Consider the following 21,991-nt stretch of genomic DNA (forward strand, 5'->3'; position numbering starts at 1 on the left):
TGTAGATGTTTCTGGGGCACCTGGGTGGCTCAGTCATTAAGTGTCTGCCTTCAGCTCAGGTCATGGTCCCAGGGTCCTGGGATCGAGCCCCATGTCGGGTTCCCTGCTCAGCGGGAAGCCTGCTTCTCCCTCTCCCATTCCCCCTGCTTGTGTTCCCTCTCTCACTGTGTATGTCAAATAAGTAAGATCTTAAAAAAAAAACTGTAGTTGTTTCAATTCCACCACTTATTTTCCTACATACAACAAAATAATTTATGGTTCCTTGACCTTTCTCTGCAGGAATGTATAGGAAGACTATCTTCTCAGTACACAGCACCAGTTAGGAAGTTCCTAACACACTGTAGACTCTCATGCAGTGACTATGATGTAGTTGCATCCAAATGAAGTGCCATTCTCCCCTAATGTAGATATGAAACTGTTTCAATGATAACTGCCACTGCTGGAAAGTCTCCAAAATTCTTGGATTTGCACCCAGAGGCTTTTCACTGTTGGTTAAGAGTTCCTCAATTATTCAATCAAGGTTTCACTCTCAAATTCAGGTTTAACCACACATAATCTAAGACTGCAGATTCCAAACTGGCCATTATTAGGTTTAAGTATGTTTTGGGCCATGGCAGCATTGGTGACTATTTTGTAGGGAAGACAGGAAGGAAAAAAACTGAGGCCCTATAGTTAAACCACTTGGCATTCTTCTTAATTCTTATACTCCCCCCTCACCCCCCACCATTTCTATGATCTTTAGAGCATGACATAACAGCAGAACTATTAAATGGAAAAGCTAGGACCATAGGTCAGAGCTGTAGCCAAGTCCATCCTTTCAACTGATCTCAATGCTGGCTCCTCTCTCAAAAGGACAACTGTGAAAGACTTTTTTTTTTAACAATCCCAATACTCCACACACAGAAAATACATTGTTGTATTCTCCAATTTCCTGGAAATATCAACGTTATAGTGACAAAAACAGACATGAAGCCTGGATTTGGGACAATTAAGGAAAGGTCATAAAAATTTATTTTTCAAATCCCAAGGCAAAAAAATCTCAGGTTGGCCTCTTCCTTCATCTACTGGGCACTAGTACGTAGAAACATTAACAGCTAATATTAATGAAGTATTATCACAATTTCAGAATCAAACTAGAAGACTAATGCACATAAATAGGCAAATGTGACAAGCTTTAGTTTTATTTTTATTTATACTTGAATGAGATCCATCTCAAGTCTAGTTTAATGCTCCTTAGCTATAAACGATTACTTCATGTCCTTGGCCTGGGCGTCAGGAGAAATCAGTAAAAAAAGAGCCATGAAGATGATTATTTTGCCCCAATGCATAAGAGATCTTTTCTCCTTCAAAGAAAGACCCCAAGGCCTCCATTGCACTTTTATTTGAATGTAGTATTTGGGACAACTGTGCCAAAGGGCTGGTATTTCCCAATTTAATCTGAGGTCATAATAAAACAAGCAACAAAACAGTTATTTGGGATTTCCGTTTCTCACCCTTATCATCAAGACTCACTGCCTCCCGTCATCAATATTTATTGAGCATTTACAGTGTACTAGGCACAATAGAACATACAGAAAACATTGTCCCTGCTCTTGAGGAGCTTACATTCTAAAAGAAAAAAAAATACACCTCTTTTAAAATGGTATTTTTGTTTGGTGTTTTCTGCAAGGTACTGAGGAAAATAGTCTGAGGGTGAGCTTTGGGTATAACTTAGCCCCATCATTATTTAAAGAGAGGAAGAGGAAGGATTTTAAAGGCAGACAATGACAGACCATTCAGGATAGGTAGGGCTTACAAGGAGATAAACACAATCTCATCAACTAAGGAGAGATTTGCTGCAGTAAATAGGATGAGGGAAATAGTTTGTGGGATGCAAGCAAAGGAAGCAAGGTATCCTTAGACACTGAGTGGAGCCAGAAAGATCATGCGGCCTTTTTTCCAAGTACACGGCCACCAAGTAGGAATGGTTGGTGACAAGACAGAAGGCTAAAAAAGGTAATCCTGTGCACCTGACAAATAGAATAAAGGATCAAAATTGAAGGCAGGCTATAACAATATCAAGAAATTCTTAAAAACAAAAGTGATTTGGAAGCACAAAACTTAATGCTACCCAATGTCATGATGGGCGAAGAACATTGTGGCTTCCTAAGTTAGAAAATGCCATATACCAAAATTTTAAATGGAACACATTACTTTTTTCCAATCAATCCCGTCGCTAAAAAAAAACAAAAAACAAAAAACCAAAAACCAGAAAACCAAACAAAAAAAATACAAAACTCTTTCCGCCCCCCAGGGGAGGGGAGGAATATGGGACATGGTTGGGAACAGTAGTAGTTATATTAGTAGTATTTTGTTATGATAAACTTTGTATTTAAACTTGGTAAAAGCCCATTAGCTGCCAAGAGGGAATAAGGAATAAATTTCTAAAAATGTACAATTTAGAGAAGTTTCAGAACCAGAAAAGACTAATTTACATGAAAAGCTGTAGAGAAAGTAGTTGAAAAGTCCATTCATAAAACTTTTATTCCACTTACATGAACTTAATACACGTGTTCTTAACAATTATGCTTGGATTGTTCATGAAAATTTCATAAGACATTAAACAAAGCTAGCCATCATCTCAAGTTATTTCCCTGTTAACTATTTTTACAGCACATGCATGTTAGGCAAGTATCAAAAAAAAAAAAAAAAAAATCACAAAAGCAAAAAAAAAAACCCCAAAAACAAAAAACCAAAAAAAAAAAAAAAACCCCCTAAAAAAAGTTAAATACATGGGATTTTTATTTTGCTGCTGTACTTGATATACACAAAGTAATGGATATCAAGCAATTCATTTTTACTGCATCTTTACTTGTACATTTGTTCTTAGGTTGCCTAAAACATTTAAATACAAATAAAAGGAGTGTAGCAAAAATAATGAAAGCAAACAGCAGGTAACTTTACAAATAATGGAATGTGAACCGTTTCTGCCCTTATCCAGAGTAAATTGGGTCACAATTAAAGGAACACTTCTGCAACTGTAGTCAAAGGTGTGCACATTGAAGAGTATTCCACAGATACTCATGGTTCAATATGTAATATCTACAGAATACCCATTTCTACTACAGCCTTGTAAGTGCTCCAAACCTTAAAGTACCCACAAAAACTACACCTGTATCTGGAACCAATTATCCCTTTTATTCCCCACCAGGACAAACCAATATGTAGGCAGTTTTCTTTGCTTAGACATGGAAGCAGTTTTAACACTGGCCCTTGTGAAGCCACAATGTACCAAAAGTACTATGCCAAACATTTATAACTAGTATAAAAATTCCACATCCCCATATTGGCCACCTCAAGATGAAAACAGATAACTCCCTAAATGTTAACTGGCTCTACTCCCCTAATATTCAACATAAAAACCACATGGGAAATATAGAAATTCAAATAGAAGTAACATAAACCTGTCATAAATCGTAAACAAAAAACTATTTGTGGGACAGCATGGATGACAAATGGTCTACTGTGTAAATTTTAGAATGAGGCAGACAAAAGTTGGAAGGCCGGTTAATTTTCCCCTCCTTCTCCTGCTTCAGCTTCGTCTCCTTGGGTGTCCGATGTCCACAACTGGTAAAAGAAGGAAAGATTTTTCAGCATGTTTCAGTTTGAGAAAAATCTTAATAAATTTGTCATAGTTACCAGAATATAACCACAGCTTTTGCTGAAAGCTTTCTTTAGAGATGGATGTTTAAGTTTAGTGTACCTAAACTAGAATCATCTTAATTCAAACCCAAGTTCAAGCTCAGGTTGATTTCTTTCGTATAACATAAGACTCCCACTGCAAAGAGAATCTCACACTTCATGAAATTCAAGAATGAGGATATCAAGTTTGAATTAAATTACAAATTTAGCTTTTCTAATGTTTTTAGCTTAGAAAAACATACGTTTTGAATCTATAGGATTCAAAATAAATAGTTGAACAGAAAACAGTATGGTTAGAACCCAATCTTCTAAGAGGTAAAAACTGAATTGTCCCATAGTGTTAAGACTATGGATCTATTAATCTTTTTCATTAATGTTAATTTATTGGCAGGTTAAAGAAATCTCAAAATTATTTCAGCTTCTTCAAAAATTAGTATTTTTTACAAGTCTTAACAGTCCATAATGACTTTTAGATGTAATTATAAAAGGACTGCTTATACAATGAAAAATGAAGGAAAAAAATGCAATAATATTTTCCTAATTCCCAAATCATCCATTAGCTTTATTTATTAACCAAACAGATCTCTGCCCTAGAAAGGAGACTTCTTCCAACGTCATACATTTAAGCTAAATGACCTCTGGAAGTCTGTGTGTTCCTGTTCAACAGGTTTTGTAAGATGAAATTATCTTCTACCATCTCTTTCCAGTTTTAACCTTCAAGGATTCTCGAATTTTCCATAAATACCAAAAAAGTTGATACATTTTTCTACTAGGGTTATGTGTTGGCGGCAATATTAGTCAATCACATCCAATCTCAAATACTAGGTAGTTTTGGCAAAATTTCTTAACAGATAAATAATCCAATCAACCTATAATGATTACAGGTAATATTACCAAGGCTCAGAGAAGACACACAGTAATTAGTAACAGAATCAGAATGCAATCCTTGGTTCTCTTTTTACTCAGTTTTTGGGAGTATGCTCTTTCATGCTATACTAAAAACCAAAATCAGCTGGAACTATGTATTTCAAGCCAGGCCTTCTCAAAAAGTGATGACAATATACAGCAAGTTAGGTCTCAATTTCTACCTTTTAGGAATGACAATGAGAAAATAGGAAAATTCTTAATATTAAAAATACCTAACAAAGTGCTTTCCTTTGACATAAAAAATTCATTCTTTAAGAAACTACAGGTTATTTTCTTGACGGAAATAAAAATCCCACAAGTTTGTAAGTAGCCCCCAGTTACACTTTCTAAAATTAATTTTAAGTGTTTAACAATAACAAAGTATACAATGTGGTTCAAAAAACTCTGATGATGATAATAACACCAAAATATAGACCTGGTTCAGAAAATTGGCAGTGAATTAGAATAAAGCTAGAAGTGAAATGTATAAAAGGATATACAGTTCTCGGGCTCTACACTGCAACTCTTCACTCCTAGCTCTCATTAGCTGGCACAGCAGGTACTTGATAATTTTTTCACCTAAGACTCAAAACTTCAAAGTCAGTATTTATCTGAAGGAGAATGGGGAAACCTATGGGACTAAAGAGACATACCAACCACTTTGCAAGGTGTAGACTTTATTTGGATCCCAATTCAAATAAAAAACTGCTTATTAAATAGACAATTTAAAAAAGAAACAACTGGAATGAGTACTATTTAGATATTAAACATTATTAAGGAATTACTGTAGGTTTTTTCAATGTGATAACAGCATTACAGTTCTTTCTTCTCAGTTTGGAGTATGCTAAGGATAAGCATGACATTCCATAACAAGTCTTTTTTTTTTTTTGTTAATTAAGAGGCTAGCTAGGCAAAAGAGATTTCCCATTTGAATTCCATAGAGTATCTGAAATTTTGTAACTGAAGTTACTGATGGAGTACCACAGCTGTCTAAATATGGAAGCAACTTTATGGTCAAGAAAACCATTTTTTTTTAAAAAGGTTTTATTTATTTACTTGAGATAGAGAATGAGTGAGAGACAGAGCACGAATGGGGAGAAGTTGGAGGAGAAGCAGGCTCACTGCTGAGCAAGGAACACGACATGGGGCTTGATCCGAGGACCTCAGGATCATGACCTGAGCCAAAGGCAGACGCTTAACTGACTGAGCCACCCAGGTGCCCCAAGAAAACCATTTTTAATGGAATTTAAACATGAAGAGAACTTGTATAAATTTTGATAATAAAAACTATTCTGTGACTAAAATGGAACAAATGGAAACACCCAAACCGAATTGGAAAATAAAACAGCCTATGTGATTGAAAGTCCAAAACCAGGGCTTACAAAATTATTTTAAGAACTAAAACTCTAACAATAGATATGTAACTAATTACAGTATACATTCTTGGTCCTTGATCTAATCTTAGTTTCTATAAGGCAGTTTTTCTTCATAGATTTAATAGCTGATACAATTTTATATTCAATAAAGAGACCAGAAATATCCCTTGTAATAATCTATAAAAGAACATAATTTCAACCACACTGGCCATTCATAACACTGTCATGTACTTACTGTCAAGTTGTCTCTCAGTAATTGCATTATTAGCGTGCTGTCTTTGTAGGACTCTTCACTTAATGTATCAAGTTCAGCAATGGCTTCATCAAAAGCCTATGATGAAAGAAGGACATTTCAGTGCTCAAATAATAAGGATTACTAAATTCCCACAAAACAGGGAAAATACGTACTGTCTTTGCAAGAGAGCAAGCTTTCTCCGGGGAGTTCAGAATTTCGTAATAGAACACAGAGAAGTTAAGGGCCAGACCCAATCTAATAGGATGTGTTGGTTGCATTTCCTTTTTGCTGATTTCAAAAGCTTCTTGGTATGCTTGTTGTGACTGATCCACAATCCCTGGAAAATAAAACATGCCAAAACATTATCAACAAAGTTTGCACTTCATCTTCACCCCTCAAGCCAGACCTTTAATATCCAATGATATGCTCTGAAATACTAAGCTGTAGCAACCTTGATTGAATGAGAATCTTAAATTTAAAAAAGCCTTCTCGAAGGAACACCACTACACTAACCATTGGTCAATGTCAATACAAAACCTCTTGCAATCATCTCAGAATTAATAACTAGTTTTCACTGCTCTATAGTTACGCTGTGATCACTACCTCTTAAAATTGTGAGGAAACGGGGCGCCTGGGTGGCTCAGTCGTTAAGCGTCTGCATTTGGCTCAGGTCATGATAAATAAAATCTTAAAATTGTGAGGAAACATGGCTATGCACAAAATTGGCTTTTCAATAAGCATGGATTTTAGAACACCAATATTAGGCAGTAGATATACATTCTCAGGACTTTAAAAAAATTAATTACTGGAGCACATGGCTCAGTGCGCTGAGCCTCTGACTCTTGACTTTGGCTCACGTCATGATCAAAGGGTTGTGAGATCGAGGCCAGCATGGAGCCTGCTTAAGATTCTCTCTCACCCTCGCCCTCCTGCCCCTCCTACCCCTCCAAAAAAGAAAAAAGTTAATTACTGCTCTTCATTTAGAGCTCTAAGCAATTAAACAAAAAAACTACAACTGTTTACATTTCAGAGAGACTACTCCCATACTGTGTTATTTTATACAAGTTCAACAAACATGTTGAAAAACAGTTTACCTTTCTTGTCATCACCAGCAGCAACCTCGGCCAAGTAACGGTAGTAGTCTCCTTTCATTTTCAAATAGAAGACTTTGCTCTCTGCTTGTGAAGCATTGGGGATCAAAAACTTTTCCAAAAGAGACTTTGGAAGAAAAGAAACAGTAAGAATATTTACAAAACTGAAAAAATCTTCACTTCTTAACAGCATACTACAGCCCAATACCCAATTATTACTAGAGTACAATAGCTGAATGCAGTAGGCTCATAAATTTGTGGTTCAAAAGCAGAATGTTTTGGAGAGCAATGCTTAAAAAGTGAAGTTAGTGTTGAGTTTATTACTTAAGGACACATTCTGAGTATGTGCCTCCCCTGCACAGTGCTATCTGTTTACATGCTGATAAAGACCACATGCTTCAGTGAATGTGAAAGCATGAGAGCTCCTAACAAGCTTTTTCTAGTAAGTTGACAAACTTTCCATTTTCAAGGTAGTCATTAGAATGGAAAGAACACAAGAGATAAACTTTTGGGACTCTTGGAGAATTATGACTCAAGCAAAAAACCAATAATGTAAGAGACACTACCAGAGTCCATAACTGAGAAAGCAGAACAAAATTAACTTCATTTAAAAGAATACAATTCAAGCAAAACCTCACAACAGGTAACAAGTTGTTCAAAGTCAAAGTTTTATTGTTCCTAATTAAAGTTAAGACAGTGGTATGGGGCGCCTGGGTGGCACAGTCAGTAAGCGCCACACTCTGGTTTTGGCTCAGGTCATGATCTCAGGGTTGTGAGATCCAGCTCCCCACCAGGCTCCCCACTCAGCAGGGGGCCTGCTGGAGATTCTTGTCTCCCTCACCCTCTCCCTGCTCGCTCCTCTCCCTCTCTCTCAAATAAATAAATCTTTAAAAAAACTAAATACAGTGGTAGATGGGTTTATGAGAATTACAGATCTGAAGAGTAAACCTTTTATTAATTCCCTTAAAGTGATTTTTAGCTAATAAAACACATATTTACAGACCATACCAACAGATAAAATTTCATCCTGTATAATTTTGTTTAAAACTATTAACAATCTAAACTAATTTACATCCTAGCATGCTAATAATTATATTCTACAATTGATTTAAAGCAAAAAAAATATCAGATCGTTGTATTAAGGGGAGAAGGCACAATAAACTAGTGGGGTTTTTTTTAAGAGGAAAAAAGATAATTCCAGTAGTACAATTAGGCAAATGTTAATAAAAATACTCAAAAAACAAAACCATTCTCACCACCCCCAATTTTCCTCCTAGCTAAAAATACTATGAATCAAGGTGAAAATCAGTTTTCAACCGGGCTTAGCCCTAACTAGTCCATTTTTACAAGAGTTATCAAATTCTTGATTCTTGGTTTCTGTCCTTCTGGCAGTCACACAGTTTAGTCTACTCATACGCAAAACAGTTTGAAGCTACAGATAGTGTGAAGCTATAGATACCCACATGAAGTGGGTAGGGGCCAACATGGCAGTAGGGCCAAGCTGCACTGCATTATTGGAAGGGGGTCAAGGTGAGAAGTCAAACTACTACGTTTCCTGTGGTTATTAACCAATATTTGAAACTACCGGCCTAAGATCAGATGAACACTTTGGTTAGGATAACAAAACTTTATTACACCACACCCATACCTTCATATTCAAAGATCTCTCAGCTGCGTTTGTCCTTTGAACACTACGCTCTTTAGGACATAAGCACTCTATTTTTTTTTTAAAGATTTTATTTATTTTATTTGACAGAGAGACAGTGAGAGAGGGAACACCAAGCAGGGGGAGTGGGAGAGGGAGAAGCAGGCTCCCCGCTGAGCAGGGAGCCCGATGCAGGGCTCAATCCCAGAAGCCTGGGATCAAGCAACTGAGCCACCCAGGCGCCCCCATAAGCATTCTTTGAACACTGACTATGGCAGCTCTTTTGGGATCCACCTCAAAAACAGAAGATAGCTCCATTTAATATAGTAAGTGGATTTTTCACTTAAACAAATGACCAGGCCTTTTCAAGTTTTATATCTTAATACAAAAGATATTATTCATTCAACTATGGAAGATGGTATAGCATAATGGCTTTGAAGTCAGTCTAGTAAATGGTGGCATTCCACACTTCAAATGGTAAATTCAATTTCTGACTAAGCTGAAGATTAGACTATGAAGTCTAACTAAAGAAAAAGTAATAACGTGACTAACCAGAATTCACAAGTAACTTCAAACAGCAAGAGAAAAATACATAAATTTAAAGAAGGCTCCATATACAAGTCTCTGACTCATTTACATATGTAAGATTATACTAAAATATCTTCAAATAAAACTGACAATAACCAAGCCCAAACATGAAAATTATTTTTCACTTACGCAGTTCTATTTCATATTTTACTGCTTAAACGTATTTTTCACATTCACTTAATTCTCCAAATATTTAAATGCTCCTGTGCTAAACACTGAGAAATAAATGGTGGGCAAGATCGTCTCTAACTTTGTGGATAAGTGGTCTAGCAAGGAAGACAAATGAAACTGAGAACACTGCCTAGTCACGTCCTTCAACTTTGTCAATGACTTTAACCCATTCTATGTCAAGATGAAGGCCACAAACGTGTAGGCAAGGTGACAAGAAATATTACAACCCATCTTCAGTAACACATCTTTTATGAGTACTAACTTCTATATCCCTAGTAACATTGTGTGTAACTCACAAGGAAAATTTTTTAAACAGTAGTTAAGCACCTCTTCCCCCAAAGTGAACACTGCTTTAGCCCTAACATCGAAAACAGTAACAGAAACAACTTTAAAAGATATTAACCAGAAACTACAAGTAATAGGAAGGCAAGAGAACAGTAATCAACCAGCTTACTGACCAAACTATAGACCAAAAGGACCAAGAGTTAAGTATCAACAGTGGCAAACAAATGTTTCTAGTGAAATGCTGACTACAAGTTGAGAAAGCAAGCTCATTAAACTGTACACTACAAAAATGTGTTCTTTGCATGTCAGTTATACTTCAATAAAGCCGTTACAAGTAAAAAGCTGAGAACGGGATAAACGGCATACTTTTGCCTATTATATCTTCTGATGACATAACTCTAAGAACCATTAAAACGTACAACACAAGACAGACTGGATATTAAAGATTAAATGAAGGGGCTAACACTTGGTTCAGCTGGCTAGGAAAAAACAGAATTGTGGTACACAATCTCCAAAGATAGCCTCCACTAATTCCTTTGCCATCCCTGTCCACATATGCCATTCCCTCCTTGTCAAGATGTGGAATTTACTTCCTTTCTCCTGAGTCCGAGCTAACTTTGATGCCTTGGTTTGAACCAAGAGAATGCAGTGGAAGGGACTGAGTTCCATTTCTGAGCCTAACCCAAGAGGACTAGCAGCCTCCCCTTTTGCTCTTGGAACCCTAGGCTAGCATATATAAAGTCAAACTACCCTGCTGGAGACAAAGGTCAAGCTAGCCCCAGGAATGGGACATGTTAGGTAAAGCCATTCAGATATTTCAGCCCCAGCTAAATGCAGCAATGAGTGACTCCAGCCAACACCATGTGAAGAGCTGCAGTTGAGGCAAACCGCAGGATACGAGAAGGAATGAATCACTGTTTTAAGTTACTATGTTTTGAATGGTTATGCAGCAATAGACAAAAGTTTATAAAGCTATTTCAATAATAAAGATAACACTTCTAATATTCATTTTAATTTGATCCTTTCATAAACCTACCCATGAGAAACTAAACTACCCTACAGAAGACAATGGGGCCCAGCTTAAGGTGTGAAGGTACAACTCCAACTAGGCAATCTGACCTGTACTACTACAATTATGCTACATTTTTTTCTGCCCTAATAGGGTGCTCTGCCTACAAAAAAGGATAATGTGATTCCAAGATATTAATACAATTAGGAATCAAAATTAAGGAAAATGATTCAGTTCTATAATGTACTAATGAGACCAAAGCTATAGCATTTTGCTTCTTTAAGAAATTTATCAAGACAGGATTGGCAAACTGGAGAATATCCAGGAAAGCAAGCAAGAATGGTAAAGAAACTAGAAACGTCATGAAAATTGAAAAGAATGGCTCTAGACAAGACTAGGTTAAGTTAAGCAAGAGGCAGATTTCTGCTCAATAAGAGAGATTTGAGCGGTCCAAACTTGGAATAAAGCCACCTAATCAAATAGCTCCACCTACTCTTACAGAGATTTTAAGGAAAAATAAGGTCATCAGTTGGGGTATTTTATAGATTCATAAATCAGATGTGGTTTCATTCAACTCTAATGTAAGATATGGAAGATACAGAGTTCATTCAATTAAGTTAGTTTTAGCACTAAAGAGGTGATTAAGTATGTTAATTTGTCAAATTGACCAAAGAAGAATAAAATCTACATTTTCCAGATTTAGAAGCCACAGGAAAGAGGCAAAGTAGGAAGACCAAGATGGAAAGAATAAGAACAAAAGGAAAAAGGAAGCAGCACTTAATCAGAAAGCAGCAGTGACAAGGAAAAAATTGGAGGTGAGCAAATTTAAAAGTCAAATAGAGGAAAGGACTAACAGCTATTTTCAAAAAATATGAAAACTTAAGAGAATATCCTACTCTATATAATGCAACCTTCTAAATTTCATTCATCTACTATAGTATAACGAAAGTGATGATTACTCTGGGACACTGTTAAGAATCTGAATTTCTAAGGGGAAACAGCCTTTTATATAAGTGGTAGATGAGACATTACAACTTCCAACCATGAAACAAAGGGCAGGCTGACTACTGATGTACCTCCACTTACAAAATTCTTCATATGACATAGTACATAACTTCCTAATCCAAATGTAATTAAAATGGAAAAGGATATTTAACTCAAACACGAATTAAAGAACATCTTACACTCAAGCACCGAGGCTATACAATCATATGAATCTTGCTAAAATATAATTTGATTAAAAAATTCACAGTATTGCCTCAGCAATTTAAAAATCTGCTTTTGATGACAACCACTGTCTTAAAGATACCATGGCCAAGATTTTCAAAAATATCTATGATTAATTTGCAAAATTAGAGTTAATGCATATTCTGACTTTATAGTCATCCTAACAAGGTAAAGTGGGATAGGAAGCAGCAAGATGCTATTAGAAGCCCATATTCAACATCTTTCTGTAAATGGTTCATAATCCAGTGCTAAATGATATGTTCTTAAGCACGGTATATATATATTTTTTAATATTTTATTTATTTGACAGAGAGAGACACAGCAAGAGCAGGAACACAAGCAGGGGGAGTGGAAGAGGGAGAAGCAGGCTTCTCCGATGTGGGGCTCGATCCCAGGACCCCGGGACCATGACCTGAGCCGAAGGCAGACGCTTAAAGACTGAACCACCCAGGTGCCCCAAATGATATGTTCTTAAGAGAAGACACTGAAACAATCTATCAATGGATAAATTAGTGACTCTTGAGATCTTAAAAAGATTTTTCTCTCTTTACAGGTACGATTAACCTCTTAGGTTGTGAAAACACTTAAGATATATGGTGTCAAGTAATGACTCCCCCCCCAAACCAGTCAATTTACCAGGGCAGAATATATTAGCAAGTTTCTAACACATGCTTTGATCAAAGAATGATCTACATACCATAAATGCTTTGACTTTGGAGTGTATTCAAATTAAGGAACCATATAAACATGTCATCTAGTTCTGACTGCCCTTCCTGGGGTAGGTTCAACCTGCCTTCTTCATTAACAAGAACTTAACGTTCAATCCTGGCTGTGGTCAAATATTTCTAATGAAAGGTTTATAAACTGAAAAATCTATCTCTATTCTACTGATATACCATACCATTAGTCCTTTAGTATGATTATAGTCTGAAATTAAGAGGAAGAGTAAAACATCACCTTTAGGCAACAATTAGACTAGAAACCACCTAAAACACCAAAACTACTACCTAAATTGGTAGCAAGACCCTCATCTCTGGGTATCCAAGCACTTCCTAGAGCATCAGCTTGGTGTAATAAAGCATAAACTCTAAAATCAGACAGACTTTGATTCCTCTCTCATCATTTAATTTTGAAATACTGAGCAAATTAATCTCTCAGAGCTAATCTATAAAACTAAATGAAAATCTAGTTATATAAAATGATCGACATGAAAATCTACCTCAAAAGGCTGCTAGGTCTAAATGAGAGTATAAATAGGAAAATCATAGCTCCTGACAGAGCAGGCACTCTGTTCAGATATAACATATGAGATCCTGACATTCAAAAATCTGCTTTAGTGGCTCTTGTAATCTCATTTTTAACACTTTGAGTTCAGTAATCTAAATTTGTGTAACTATTAAGAGGGGTAAAATAATGTGAGTTAATATACAGAAAGCATTTAGAACAGAACAAGAAGGGATACCCTTTGGAGGACAGAACAGTCTAATCTGAACCAGCATTCTCTAACCAACTATTTTCTTTCAAGTCCTGTCTAAACTAATCAAGTAAATAAGTTATCATAGGAAATATCTGCATTATAGATAATTAACTTTAAAATGACACCTTAACCAGCCAACTCACCAACATCCCAGAAACCCACCTTAGTTCCAGACTCCCCCTCCTCTTATGTGATCTAATTTCCTTATGTTTAAAAAATGCTAACTTATTCCTCCCAACCATAGTACTTATTATTTCTCTCTAAACATACCTTCCGGGGTGCCTGGGGTGGCCTCAGCCAGTTAAGCATCTGCCTTCAGCTCAGGTCATAATCCCAGGGACCTGGGATCGAGCCCCGCATCGGGCTCCCTGCTCTTCCTCTCCCTCCTGCTCCCCTGCTTGTGCCCTTCTCTCTCCAAATAATAAAATCTTAAAAAAAAAAAAAAATTAGATACATATTCTAGAAAAAAACTAATAACAAATGCTCCATATTTAAGGTTTAAAGATTTTTGGTTTTAGGACTGCTTTATACTCATTAAAAAAATTTGGGGGGCGCGTGGGTGGCTCAGTTGTTAAGCGTCTGCCTTCGGCTCGGGTCATGATGGATCAAGCCCCACATCCGGCTCCCTGCTCCGCAGGAAGCCTGCTTCTCCCTCTCCCCTTGGTTGTGTTCCCTCTCTTACTGTCAAATAAATAGATAAAAATCTTAAAAAAAAAAAAAAAAATGGAAAGCTGTCAAGATCATGGAAGTGGTGGATACAAGTTTTCCAAAATTCTCATTTGTGCTTCAAAGCTTAACTTTTATCACTGGTCACAAATACCATTTGTTTTCATTAAAGTGACAAGATCACTTCTTCATTTTCAAGATGTCTGCCAAATACTCAAGCCTAAATAACCATAGCTTGCCTGTCTGTCATTCTTTGAAGTAGAGAGTGTTCTGTGGGGTAAAATCAGGGAACAGCTAGTTCAGCTCACGATTCAATCACAAAAACTTTTCCTGGAGGTTAACTGTTAATACTTCTCATTATGCCTCACAGAATATTAAAAAGATTATCTACATAAAGGCTATTAATGATTTTATAGCTTCAAGGACAGTAAATAAAGCCAGTATCCACTCCCCCCCCACACAAAAACTAGATGGGTGGTGGTGAGGAATACATAAATTACTAATACAGTATGGTCCCACTATCTTTATTAGTATTAGGACCAGCAGTTTTTGCATCAGTGCTAATGTCCACACAGTGAAGAATCAATGGTGACTCAGTATTATCATGAAATTAATTGTGACCTCAGGGACCCCCTCTAAAAGGAGTCCACACATGACTATTGATTTAAAGCAATCTGTGCTAAATACCATCCACCTTTAAATATCCAGCTCTAATTCTATGTTCTCCCTAAAGCTAATTCTCAAAACTATTCAGTTTAGGCCCCCACGTTTTCTATACCTCTAGTGTTCAGTGAAGAGCTTTTTTTTTTTTTTAAGATTTTATTTATTTTTAAAGACAGAGCAAGCAAGCAAATGAGCGAGCTAGCAGCACAAGCAGGGATTGGAGCAGAGGGAGAGGGACAAGCAGACTGTGCTGAGCAGAGCCCAACATGGGGCTCAATCCCACAACTCTCTAAGATCATGACCTGAGCTGAAATCAAGAGTTCGATGCTTAACCAACTGAGCCACCCAGGCACTGCAAGAGCTTTTAATTAAAGAAGAAAAAAGGAAATACCCTAATTTGTCAATAATGGACTAGTTAAATTATATTACACATATATACACATAAATTATAGTACACATATATAATGCTATAAAACATTTTAAAAATGAGATGTGTGTCAATATGGAATAAAGCCTAAGACATACACCAAAGTGCCCATGTGTATGCACAAGTTAAAGAATACTTTGGGGAGTTTTTTGGTTTTGCTTGTTTCTTAAAGATTTTATTTTTTTTTTTAAAGTACTCTCTATACCCAATGTGGGGTTTGAATTTACAACCCTGAAATCAAGAGTCCCATACCTGAGTCAGCCAGGTGCCCTCAGAGTACTTTGTATATAATCCTAACTCATGTGTCTTCTTCAAGGATAGAATTGTTTGCATAGGAACCATAAATTCCCAGAAAGGTAAAAATAGAACTAAGGCTAACACAGATTACCTCTGAGCAGGTAGGACAAAACTCAGAAAATTTTTATTTTTTTTACTTCATATCCTATGCTCTATAACAACTAAATTATTATCCAGAGTAAAAATTTAATTTTATACCTTTAACTTTTCACATACATATCTATTCTTAACCTACTTATAGGCTCTTTAAAGAAACAAGTTTTATACATATTAGGCACTTAAATATTAAATCCTCAGGCTGCATTACATATGCATAATTCAAACAGTTTCATTTTAATAGAACAGAAGAAAGCTAGAATAATCTTGAGGAAATAAACTTAGTTCAGCAACCTAAAAACTATCAAAAGTCATCATCTTATCCAACTTCTAGTTAAAACATGATAGAAATTCTTAAGGTTGGTACTGTTAGATAATGATTATCCTGCAAAAAAAGACAAAAAACAATATTCTGTTTTCTCTAAAGACCTAAGACATTGCTCCAAAATGACAAGTGTTTGGGTGTTATAAGCACATATACAGATGACCCTTAAACAACATGGGTTTGAACTGCATGGGTCCACCAAGAAGTGGGGTTTTTTTTTTTTTTTTTTACAGTATGGTACTATAAATGTATTTTCTCTTCCTTACGATTTTCTTAACACTATATTTTCTCTAGTTTAATTTTAAGAATACAGTGTACAACACATGTAACATACAAAATATGTGTTAACAGACTGTTTATGTTACTGGTAAGGCTTCCAGCCAACAATAGGCTGTTAAGTTTTTTGGGGAGTCAATAGTTATAGAATTCTCAACTGCATAGGGGGGTGGTCTGCACCCCAACCCCCATGTTGTTCAAGGGTCAACTATATTCAGAAACAGCGGCCAAGGGGAGGCTAGGTATGTATATATCCTAATATGCTTGCAAGACCCCTGGATAAGCTGCAGGGTTCTATGTAATGACCCTGAAGGAGGCTAAGGGAGACAAAAATCCAGAGATTAAGTCTTCCTGCGTTTCACTCCAACATTAATTTCAAAACCTCCCTTCCAATTTTATCCCAGGAAAACTTCTCTAATGCACTTCCTATCCCACCACTATTCCTTAGATTTTCTTTAAACTCAAGGTCACTTTTTCTTCCTTTCTTAAATGAGCATCAATTTATAGACTAAGGGTCCTCAGACTAAAATCTAAAAAATTAACGAATACCCATTATAAAGTATACATTTATTTCAGCCCTAAAGAACAGTGACTATGCACTTAAATCACTGGCCTATGTGCTGTGATTTGGGCTTGCCAATTAGAATACACGAAGCCAGCTAGCTAGTGAACTATGTATTTCAAAGCAAAATTACAAGTTATAGAACTGGGGTATCTTCCCTTTTCAAAGAGTAATCCATCAGAAAATGACATAATCCATTTAGAAAGTACTTTGGCAAAATACATTCAGTTCATAACCTTTGACAAAACAATCATACTATGGGGCGTCTATCTTAAAAAATACTCAACTGATTAATAGTTTTGTATCATACGGTGTTTCTACAAGTCTTCAGTGGTTTAAATTAATGTCCTATCTAGATATCTTGGTTAAGTAACAGGACAGTATCACGTGTCTCCTAGAGGGCATTGTTATCACTTCCAGGAAATGGAATTCTTCCCAAAATGCACAATCTGAATTTTAAGAACTCACTGGAGAAATCCAAATTGAGGGACAGTCAACAGAATAAAAGGCCAGTACTCTGAATTAGGGAAAATAACAGGCCAGTACTCTGAAATTAGGGGTTATAAGTGGTACTATCTGTGAATAAATTCTCTAGGTTATATAGTTTATTTCATCAGTTATTTTACAAAATGCTAATTTTGATAATTATACTGTGGTTATATACGACATGTTAATACTTAGGGAATTGGGTAAAGGATATATGGGAAATACTTCATACTATTTTTCCAACTTTTTTTCCCTAAGTTTGAAATTATTTCAAAATGAAAAGTTAAAAAATAAGGTAACTGGTTAGAAAGAATTTAACTACCATGTGTAAAAATAAAAAGGCTATTTTCCATTTTTGTAAAATATTATATAAAAATAAGTTTTAAAGAAAAATCCTTTTTAACAGTCACTCTTTCTAGAACATGACAATACCAGTGAGTTTGCTCTCCACCCTCAGACTATTTTTGTGCTCAACTGTATTTTTCAAATTTCCTTATTTGATTGGTAAAATTTGTATTTAGGAGAGAAACAGCACAAAAATAAGTGCTGATACGTTTGTAAACAAAAATATGAGGGGTAGAAAGGAGGCTCCCACTTTCTCTTAGAGAGTATTCCACTAATAGTACTAAATTTAATTTCCATTAAGATAAATATGCACGTCATTAGCAAATAGTAAATAGACCCAGAGTATCAAAGCAAAAGAACCCCTAATGAGACATTTACGGACCGCAATTTGAAAATATGCCTAGAGTAGGTCTCCTTTGACTTGACCTCACTAAATACGTGAATGGAAAAGATCAAGCTCCCATAACCCATTCCTGTTTTAGATTGTACTACCATGGCCCTCTCCTATGAAAACAAATGAAGAGAAGTCAGGATACAGATATTCTACTTTCATACAAATCATGTATGAAAAATGCCAGTCATTAAAAGAGAAAGGGGGGCAGGAAATTGAGGCACAAAGGTTTTCACAAATGAGATTCTCATTTTCATTTAACTATAGAATCCTAAAATACAGTCTAAAACTGAGGCCACTGTTTTTAATGAAATTAAAGTGGTAATTTCATCCAGTTATTTCAATAATCCTCAATCCATCCTAAAAACTCATGCATTTATAGCAAAGTAAACATGTCTCAATCTACAACTAAGGTCATATAATAAGAGACAAAGTGTTATGTTTATGGTATGACCTAACATAAATCATTAAACCTCTGAGCTTCAGTTTATCTGTGAAAATAAAAAATCTAGGATGGATGCTGCTTCAAACCTAAAATTCAATGGGTCAACTCCCAATTTATTTTATTATTTAGTTACAAAACTTGTAACATCTCCAAGTCATTTTTAATAACCTCAATAGGAAATCCAATTTTACAGCACACTGTATAAGTTCAAATTTCTAGTCTTGCACAATTCCCTTGTGTAAAGAATTTTCTCAGAACTTTCACTTTATTCTGCAGAGCGACTGAGCCTTTTATCATTCCTAAATCTAAAATTCTAAAAAGCAAGCAGGCTTTTTGTGGCAACTGGGGCCCACTGACTTGGAAATTAGCCTCTTGCTCCCCCTTGTGGCTGGAATGGCCTCTTTCAACTGCAACTTCATTTAGTTGCTTCCAACCAACCAATTAGAAAAATGCTCCACCAGAAATGCTAATGAATCAGGCCATGCCAAGAATTAATTTGCAGACATTTTGACTTAAACTCATCTTTTTTTTTAAATTTGTTTTAAAGATTTTATTTATTTATTTGACAGAGATAGAGAGAGAGAGCACAAGTAGGCAGAGAGGCAGGCAGAGGGAGAGGGAGAAGCAGGCTCTCCACTGAGCAGGGAGCCCGACGCAGGACTCGATCCTGGCACTCCAGGATCATGACCTGAGCCGAAGGCAGTCGCTTAACCAACTGAGCCACCCAGGCACCCTAAACTCATCTTTCTATGCAATGTTGGCCTACAAGAGTAAAATTTTAGGTGTCCTATGAATGAGGTCATATAGTATGAAAAGACAGAGCCGCTTAACTTCAAGGATGGGATCACAGAGGAGTGTTAACCAATCACTTAGCTGAATGTACTTTCTATTAATAAATAAATGGCAAATCTTCACCATTTAACTTCTAAAAAATCAACAACAGAATGTGAGAAAACCAAGATATATTAGCCCTGTGTTTAAAAATGTTAAAGCCAGCCTAAATTTCATCCTAATTCCTGCTGAAAGCTAGAGTAGTTCCTCCTTAAATTTTCCCCAAAATGAATCAAAAGATACCTGCGGAAAACTTAAAACTGATAAAAAGCCTGGTGTTCTAAAACATTTTGTATGTATGTCTTTAAAAAATCACCTCGGTGGGGCGCCTGGGTGGCTCAGTCGTAAGCGTCTGCCTTCAGCTCAGGTCATGGTCCCAGGGTCCCAGGGTCCCCAGGGTCCCAGGGTCCCGGGGACACACCCCCCCCACCCCCCCACACCCACCCCACCCCCCCCCCCCCCCCCCCCCCCCCCCCCCCCCCACCCCCCCACCCCCCCCCCCCCCCCCCCCCCCCCCCCCCCCCCATTGGGCTTCCTGCTCAGCGGGAAGCCTGCTTCTCCCTCTCCTGCTCCCCCTGCTTGTGTTCCCTCTCTGTCAAATAAAATCTTAAAAAATAAAGAAATAAATAAAAATAAATGAAAAATCACTCGGTGAAAGGACTCAAAATAAATGGGATGAAAAACTGCTAAATTAAATCAGGTTCAGACAATGTCTGCGTTTGGATTCTTAATACTAGACAAAATAATCCCAGGATAATCAATGTTTTACCTCATATTCAAAATGTAGCTCCTAATGATAAAATGGTAAATGGTAGAAGGTACCAAAAAGAATTTATAGAGCACCAATTGATAACTGTTAAAACTGTTCTAACATGCTTGGGGGGCTTTCCTCCTCCTCCCCGACGCAGAACCCTTTTTATAGTTGGCATCAACCTTGACCAGGGCTGACCACCAACCAAGGCCCCATTTCTCAGTATTTCTACCACAAAACACTTTTTGTTTAAAACACCTCATTTTTTATAGTGTTTTTTAATTTGCACATGCACACTGTATTATATTATTATAAACTCCCCAGTGGGACTAGATTTTATCAGTTGCTTTTTTAAAAAAGGTGAAGACCAGCTCTTTCATAGTTAACCAAACATGAAGTCTTTCTGTTGTATTATTTGGGTATGGGCCCACCTCCCTAAGTTGTCAAGATTTTTTAAGAGCAGGGACTTTTCATATTTATTATATCTATATATGTTTTTATAAATATGTATTATATGTATTTATTTTTCAATAACACAGGGAGCTTATAAAATAAATATTAAATATACAGAATTTACGCAATTAAAATTCTTACATTTAACATCAAAATTAATAAATCAAGTCACACTGAAGTGATATCAGAGGTACAAAAAAAGGTAAGCAGTATAGTTGCTTACCTTTAATAACACCACGGGTGTGTGTTAACTCAGTAATTCTCAAAACATCCTCAAAGTAGATACTATCACCATTCCCATTTTGAAGATGTGGAAATAGAGTCAGAGATGGAATAACTTGCCCAAAGTCATAAAATGAGTAAAAATTTCAAACCCCAAAAGTTTGCATAGCCTGTGCTAGAGTAGTGTATCAACCCTTTAAAGGTAGTACGCATTTTAGTTTCCTTTATTTTTAGAAAAATTACACAAGTTTATTCTTCAAGTCTTATCCCTGGGATCTAATTAAGTCTGACAAAAAGCCCCTCTATCAGATGAAAACAACCAAAGGAGAAACTGGAGGGAAAAGTCATTACTCATAGCAAAGAACACCATCACTTTAGATGTCTATTTCTGAACATCTTCCAAACACAGTAGTAAAGTACTCAAATTATTGAATTGAGAATTTGTTCTAAGTATACTACAGCCTGCCTATATATAATACTGCCCTCAACTGTCATTTTCACAGAATCGCATTTTAAAAGTAATACATTTGGGGTAGGATTTCACCAAATGTACCTGGGTTAAATGTGGTCCAAGTATGTCTACGGCCTCCTAAACTCTGGGCAATGGTGTTTATTGTATGTTTTAAGAAGCAAAAAAATAACGAGCAGACAATTCGTGAGTCTTGGATCAACAAATAGGTTTTTCTCAGAAAAGCATTTGTAATTAATCAAAATGAGACACACTCAACTCAGACTGGGTTCCTTGGTAATACTAATTAAAAACAAAGAAACAAACAAAAAACCCTCTTAGATCCCAAAACTTGTTTTCAAGATAGGAATTAACCTCCACTAAAAAACGTTTTTAACTACTCATTAAACAATTCAAGTAAATGAAATCCCAATACAACAAAATTGGGCACTCCTTGAAAATTAAATGCAATAGGGTCTTTCCTACATTTTAAAAAAATGAACAGGCATACAGGTCAACCCAGTGAACAAAGTCTTATTTTGGTCTATTTAACTCTACATATTAACATTTGACAGACTGTCCTCACATTCTTGCCATCCTACCTGTGGCTAACACC

General features: G+C 36.3%; 1 protein-coding gene across 1 annotated transcript in view; it reads right to left on the bottom strand.

The window, feature by feature from the left end:
- Positions 1 to 1,365: 1,365 nt before the first annotated feature.
- The window catches only part of YWHAZ (tyrosine 3-monooxygenase/tryptophan 5-monooxygenase activation protein zeta), a 31,548-nt gene continuing 10,922 nt past the window's right edge, over positions 1,366 to 21,991 (bottom strand). The window contains exons 3-6 of the mRNA XM_027571855.2: positions 7,293 to 7,416; positions 6,372 to 6,535; positions 6,199 to 6,294; positions 1,366 to 3,606 (exon numbers count right to left, since the gene is read on the bottom strand). Coding sequence (XP_027427656.1) covers positions 3,547 to 3,606; positions 6,199 to 6,294; positions 6,372 to 6,535; positions 7,293 to 7,416 — 444 coding nt within the window. The 3' untranslated portion in view covers positions 1,366 to 3,546. The remainder of the gene's footprint in view (positions 3,607 to 6,198; positions 6,295 to 6,371; positions 6,536 to 7,292; positions 7,417 to 21,991) is intronic.

This window comes from Zalophus californianus, chromosome 4, assembly GCF_009762305.2.
Source record: "Zalophus californianus isolate mZalCal1 chromosome 4, mZalCal1.pri.v2, whole genome shotgun sequence".
In the NCBI taxonomy this organism is placed as follows: Eukaryota; Metazoa; Chordata; class Mammalia; order Carnivora; family Otariidae; genus Zalophus; species Zalophus californianus.